The sequence below is a fragment of the Cyrtonyx montezumae genome, unplaced genomic scaffold, assembly GCF_038088225.1.
Source record: "Cyrtonyx montezumae isolate F1298 unplaced genomic scaffold, pur_monq_1.0 scaffold_2, whole genome shotgun sequence".
Lineage (NCBI taxonomy): Eukaryota > Metazoa > Chordata > Aves > Galliformes > Odontophoridae > Cyrtonyx > Cyrtonyx montezumae.
This window is the reverse complement of record NW_027071936.1, coordinates 35,709,406-35,715,935: the sequence shown is the minus strand read 5'-3', so window position 1 is coordinate 35,715,935 and position 6,530 is coordinate 35,709,406. Positions and strand designations below refer to the sequence as shown.

Below are 6,530 nucleotides of genomic sequence, written 5' to 3'. Positions count from 1 at the left end.
CAGCAAGTTGCTAACAACCCAGCTGCTGCTGGATGCTGCTGAGCATTCCCCCCTCCTAGCAGGCTGTGCACCCAGCACCCCACTTCCCATTCTGCTTCCAGGATGCCACCACCAGCAGCCATGGCTGCATGGGAGCCTTTCAAGGCCTGAGCTGCTGTGCTGCGCAGGGAAGCCCGAGCTGCCGCCGGCACAGCTCAGGCCATCACATTAATAGGGGTTGATTTGCAAACGGCGTCGCTCCCCCTGGCCCCCCTCTGCCCGACTCCCGTTTCTCCGCTCAATGGCACAGATGCTGCTTTGTGCTGCCCAGGACCAAGCGGCTATTAGCAGCAAATCCAGTGAGGGAAATTAATGAAGGCGACTACTAATAAAAGGCAGCTCAGGACAGCCGTACCAACTTGCTCCGAGCAGTAATTAACTTTTTTAAAACTCGCAAAGGTAAATATGCCATCGGCTTTGGTCCGGTCGCTCTTCCTTTTAATAAAAGCAGGGGGTGGGAGGAGGCTGGGGAGGCCACCGACACCATCCTGCTGTCGGTCCCGCTGCTCAGAACTGAGCCTGTTTTCCTCAGAGCAGCTTTTCAGGCACCCCAGCAGCGTGTTGAGCTGCTGAGTGGCACAAGTGGTGTGAGAGAAAGCATTGCCAGAAGTTGCTGACTGCCACGAGCAGCCTGGGACTGGCACGGCTTTCCCCAGGCACACACACACACACACACACACACTTTCATGGAGAAACCTGCCCTACACATATTTTGCAGTGTGCTATCCCTAAAGTGCCATTCCATTTCTCTAAGTTATATATGTAACTTCATATGGAAATGAAAGATGCAATGGTTTAATGGCCCCAGTAATCATCCCTTTTGAATTATCATAGAATAATAGAATGGCATGGGTTGGAGGGGACCTCAAATCACATTAAGTTCTAACCTCCTGTCATGGGCTGGTTGCCCCCCACCAGCACAGGCTGCCCAGGGCCCCATCTAACCTGGTCCTGAGTGCATCCAGGTTTGGGGCAGCCATAACTTCTCTGTACAGCAGTGCCACCACCTCACCACCCTCTGAGTAAAAAATATCTTCCTAACACCTAAGCTAAATTTCCCCTGTTTTAGTTTAAAGTAATTCCCCCTTGTCCTGTCAGACCATGTGAATGTTGGCCCCTCTCCTGTCTGTAAGCTCCCTTCAAGTGTTGGAAAGCCCTGTAAGCACTGGAAGGCCTTCTCCAAGTTGAACAAGACCAACTTTCTCAGCCTTTCTTTATAGGAGAGGTGTTCCTGTCTTCTGATCATCTGTGTGGCCCTCCTCCAATTAAAAATCATTATGCAAGACCTAATGTATCCAGTGCTGAAAATTAGCCAGTGTATGCTTAATTACTCAAGGTTATATACATTTCATATCAAAGCCATCAGAGCACACCAGAGGATGAAACCCTCACCTGCTGCTCCCCACCCCAACAGCATTGCTTCTCCACCATCATAAAACCAAAGTACTTCTGTGGCAATGAAATCATTACAAGATGATTTCTGCCCTGAGAAAAGGAAACATATGGCCTGGTTGTGCATCCCACACATGTGGGAAGGAGAGGAAGGGCCACAAAGCTAGGCTGTGGAGCACAGGTGGTGTGCTGCGAGTCCATGTTGGGGTGACAGCAGAGCCAAGGTGCAGGCCTGAGCCATGGGAACAGACTGCAGTGCCCGTGGTCCCTCCACACACCTTCTGGGGAGACTCCTAGCAGTGGGGTTCATACCATGGACAGAGAATGGCACCCTGGCAGCGGGATGAGCCGGGACCCCAATCCCAGCCCACATCCATGGGGCCGAACCATTACAGCGGGTCCTTCCCAGCACCCCCGGGGCCACCGCACTGGCAGGCCGCATCCTTCCCCGTCCCTTCTGGCCCACAGAAGGTCTGGGGGATGCAGCTCCGTGCTCTGGCCACATCAAAGCGCTGATTATGCAAATGTGCCCACTTTTTTTTTCTTCTTCTTCTTCTTCTTTTTTTTTTTTTTCCTTTTTTTTTTCCCTCCAGGAATTATTTATCACACAATAACTCCCCTGCCAGGGGGTGAAACAATAGCTGGGGCTGATAGCTGTGCTCGCCCGAGGCTACGGGGCAGGGGGTGAGTTTTATTGGGCTAACCTAATTTCACTAATTCTCTTTTCACACGTTGGGCTTTTTTTTCCCTTTCTTTTCCCCTTCGGGGATGCTGCTCGCAGGGCTGGGTTTCACGCTCCCGGGGCCCATGTTATTGAATTAACACGTTCGGACACCTCCGCTGGTTCCTAATGATTTCCAGGTGTTTGTGCCCAGAAGTCACCTGGCACTGCTGGGTGCGTACCATGGTGCCCAAAGGCCTGTGAGTGCACCAGACGTACCCAGGCCTCATCTGGGAACCAAGCATCAGTGTGGGGGGGGAGGGTGCCCCGCAATGAGGGGAGGTGGTGGAGTGGGCGGGATGGAAGGAGAGAGGCAGTGAGATGCATTCTGTGCAGTGGCTTTGATAGGGTTCCAAAGCACTACAGAATGACCTAAAATTCAGGTTGGACACTGGGAGAAAAATCCTTCTCTGAGGCATTGGCACGGGCTGCCCAGGGAGGTGGTGGAGTCAATGGTGTTCAACCCAGAGGTGTTCAAGAACTGTGTGGACGTGGCACTGAGGAACACGTGTTAGTGGGCATGGTGGGGATGAATTGATGGTTGGATGAGGTGATCTGAGAGGTCATTTCCAACCTTAATGACTCTGCCACATGGTTCATCCTTCTGCTTTATTTCTAAAGAAGCAAATCAACATTTCAGCACGTCATCCTCCCAGAAGATGCTCCAGCATCTCCAAGCACAAGAGCACAACCGAACCACCCACGCTGCACAGCCCGCGTGGCACTTGGGTTCACCCCCTCCACATCCCACAGCCCCCACGCCAAGCTGCAGTGGGGGCGAGGGCGTTTGTCCCCCCAACAGATGGTGCGTAAGCCATGAAAAAGAGCAACCCCGGTGATGAAAATACGAAAATTAGATACTTTATTTATATTTTATGAGGAGAACAATCCCTTCGCTCTTCAGCTGTAAATACATACTAGAATAGACTCTGTAAATTATACAAAAAAAATACATCTTTTCCATGAAATCTTTCTTTATAATAAATAAATGTGAACACGTGTGTGGCGGATCGCTGTAATGTCCCGTGTCTGTTTGGGTTTTCAGTCCGTTGATTTATTTTTAATCTCCTGAAAGAAGGGGGGAGTTCCTCGTCCCCTAAAGGTCGAAATAAATAATGCATGAGGCGCTCCTCCCTCCCACCCACCCCTTCCCTTCCCTCTACAGTTTTTCCTTTTGATAGAGAGTTCAGCCTAAATTTCCACGCTTGCATTCAGCCTTGACAAAGCCTACAAATTATACAATGACTTCTAACCTGGACCCCTAAGAACACAACTTTTTCTTTTCTTTTTTTTTTTTTCTTAAACTTTTTTTCTCCGCTCCCCCCTCGTAAATCACGGAGACAGCTGCGGAGCGGCGAGGGGCAGAGCCGGGCAAAGTGCACGTCGGAGGAGCGAGGGCCGCCCGGGCCGCACTAGAGGCAGCGATGGGGCGGCGGCGGAGGGGCGAAGCGGCCCCGCGGGGGCGGCCAGCGCTCGGCGTCCGAGGCGGAGCCGGAGGGGCTGCCGGGCGATAAAGTGCAGGCGTAGGGCGAGGCGGACGGCGCGGGGCTGGCTCCGCCGCTCCACGACGAGGCGGGCGAGGGGCTGCCCTCGGCGGCCGCTCCCGGCGCGGTCTCCGCGGCTCCCCCGAGGCGGGCGGCCCCGGCCAGGCGCAGCGTCTCGGTGAGCGCCCAGATGTAGTTGTGGGCGAAGCGCAGCGTCTCGATCTTGGTGAGCTTGGCGTCCTCGGGGAAGGTGGGCAGCACGTCGCGCAGCGCGTCCAGCGCCGCGTTCAGGTTGTGCATGCGGTTGCGCTCGCGGTTGTTGGCTTTCAGCCGCCGGCTCCGCTTGATGCGCTGCGCCGTCTCCGCCGTGCGCGCGGCCCGCGGGGGCCCTCGCTGCCGCCCCGCCCGCCGCGCTCCGTCCTGCGGCCGCCGCGGCCGCCCGTCCTCGTCGTCCTCCTCCTCCTCGCCGGCGCTGGACGGCGGCGAGGCCGAGGGGGCTGGCGAGGCGAGACGCAGCAGCAGCAGCTCGTCCTCCGCCGCGGGCGCCGGGCTCTCCGCCTTCACCGGCATCCTGCGGGGGCGGGGGAGGAGGGGGGGGGCGCGGCCGCGGGTTGACGGCCGTCGGGCGGTCGGGGGGCGGTGGCACGCGCCCCGGCGGCGTCGGAGCGGCCCCGGGCCCGGCGGCTGCGTGTCTGGCACACGACCCCGCTAACGCCCCTTATATACCCCGCGGGGAACAATCAAACCTGCCCCGCCGGCGGCCCCCCCCGCCCCCGGCCCCGCCGCCGCGCCATTGGTGCCTCGCGCTCGGCTGGAGCGTGCCGCTAATTTATTAATGAATGGCGGGAGGGGGTCGGGGAGAAGAGGGGGGGGACGCGAGACGCCGGCGGCCAATCGGGGCGCCCCGCGAGCCACGCGCGCCGGAGCCGGCTCCCTTTCAGCGCTCCATTCAGCGGCCGCGGGCGGGGGGCTGCCCCGCGGGGCCGGGGTGGGGGGGGAGGGATCGCGCGTCCCCACGGGGATAGCGGGGCCGGGGCGGGCGGTACCCGGGGGACGGCGCGCCCCTAAAGCTGTGAGGCGGCTCCGCCGTTCGGACCCGCGGCAGCCCGCTCCCGCCGGCCCGGAGCCGCAGCTGTCAGTGCGGCAGGGAGCGGAGGGCCACTCCCGGGCCCGGTTTGCTGGCCGGGGCCGACGGGACGCGGTGGCTTGGGGTAAAAATAGGAGGCTTTAAACTAGAGCTTGCTTTGCGGCCCGTGGGAAAAGCCCCACTTGGATCTTCGTGACGGAGCTGAGATGTACGTGGGTATCCCACAGTGCAAAACACGTGAGCGCACACAGAATCATTGGCGTCGGATGGAAGGAACCTTCCACCCAGCACCAGCCCCATGCTGTGGGCCGGGTACCTTGCACCAGCTTAGGCTGCCCAGGGCCCCATCCAGCCTGGCCTTAGGCACCTCCAGGGATGGGGCAGCCACGACCTTTTTTGGGCAGCTGTGCCAGGGCCTCACTGCCCTCTGGGTAAAGAGTTTCCTCCTAATGTCTAACCTAAATCTCCCCTCTTTTAGTTTAAAGCCATTCCTCCTATTGCTCTTGCTGTCCCCAGCCCCGTTCTTGCTACTTTGGTGCTGCACAGACTGGACATCCACCCCGTGTGACAGTTAGCTGATCTGTTACAAAAAGCCTGTGACTCTGCCAAGTGCCTTGAATGCGTTTCCCCCTTGTGAGAAAGGGGGATCCCTATGCACGGCACGGGGCGGCAGCAGCCCACACTCGCCCAGCAGGACAGAGGCCCGGCGCTGTGTGGGGTGAGGGCTGGGCAGGGCCGGGGTGAGGGCCTGAACTGTCCCCCGGGGTCAAACTGTTCAACTTCAGCCCCTTTGCCAAACTCAATCCTACTTTATGGGAACAAAGGGGTGAAGTAGGCGATGATCAAGAAATGGGAGCACAATGATTTAAGCTTATCACACGGCCCAGAAATAAAGGATGCTGAGCTGGTGTGCGGGAGAGGGGGTGACCTTCAGAAGGGCTTTGTTTGCTATAAGAAGATTGAACTCAGAGGCGACCCGAGAGCCCTAAAAGTTTAGGGTCTGTGTTGCTGAGAGACCTTTGGACACGGCCCGTCCACGCTCCGACCTCACAAGTTGTGAGTGCCTCTGCTGGCCCTGTGGCCCGGCAGGGTGGGAGCAGCAGGCCCTGGGCTCCTAGGGCTCCAGAGGGTCCGTGGGACTGAGCCCCCATGTCCCTAATACCCGGGTGCCCAGCTTGTGGCACGGTGGCCCAGCCTTTAACCTGGGGGTCATTACACAGCCCCTTCCCAGAGGGTGAATGAAGGGTGCTCGGCAGGGGGGAGGCCTGGCACGCTGCAGCCAGAAACACCGCTGGGAGGGAAGGGCAGGCCCCTGTATTTGGGGTTCCTTTGAGATCAGACCCTCCCAGGCAATGCTGCCCCGGCATCCTGGCCCAGCCCCCCTTGCGGACGAGCCCCCAGTTGGGCTGATTGTTCCTGCTATTTGCATGGCAGGTGCAGGCTGCGGAGTGATTTTGCGATGCGGAGCCCCGCTGCCCCCCCCCCCCCCTCGAGGATTTGCCTCCCCCACCTCCTCCCTGTGAAAAAGGGCTGCCGGTGCCTTCCTTTCCCATGAAGAAGAGAAGAAGCTTGAGGATCGCGTGAACACGCTTCAGTTTTCTTATTCTTTTCTATAGATGTGGGGAAAAGAACAGCCGATTGTGTGAAAAACCCGGTGCCTGCAAAAAGGGACATTGGCCATCCAGGCGAAGGTGCGCGAGGGAGAGCACTAATCGCTGAACCAGGAGACAAATACGATTACCAGCTCCGAGCCTTGAGTCAGAAAGTCTCATAGACTTTAAGATGTTAATCCCCGACATAATCCTTC

At 58.1% G+C, this 6,530-nt stretch overlaps 1 protein-coding gene across 1 annotated transcript; it reads right to left on the bottom strand.

Moving 5' to 3' along the window:
- Positions 1–3,564: 3,564 nt before the first annotated feature.
- On the bottom strand, positions 3,565–4,206 carry NEUROG2 (neurogenin 2). Its single transcript, XM_065736109.1, has one exon. It carries the CDS (start codon positions 4,204–4,206, stop codon positions 3,565–3,567), a length of 642 nt encoding a protein of 213 aa, XP_065592181.1.
- Positions 4,207–6,530: the final 2,324 nt, after the last annotated feature.

Excerpts from the sequence above, each read along its gene's own strand:
- NEUROG2 (XM_065736109.1), bottom strand. The coding sequence starts at position 4,206 with ATGCCGGTGAAGGCGGAGAGCCCGGCGCCCGCGGCGGAGGACGAGCTG.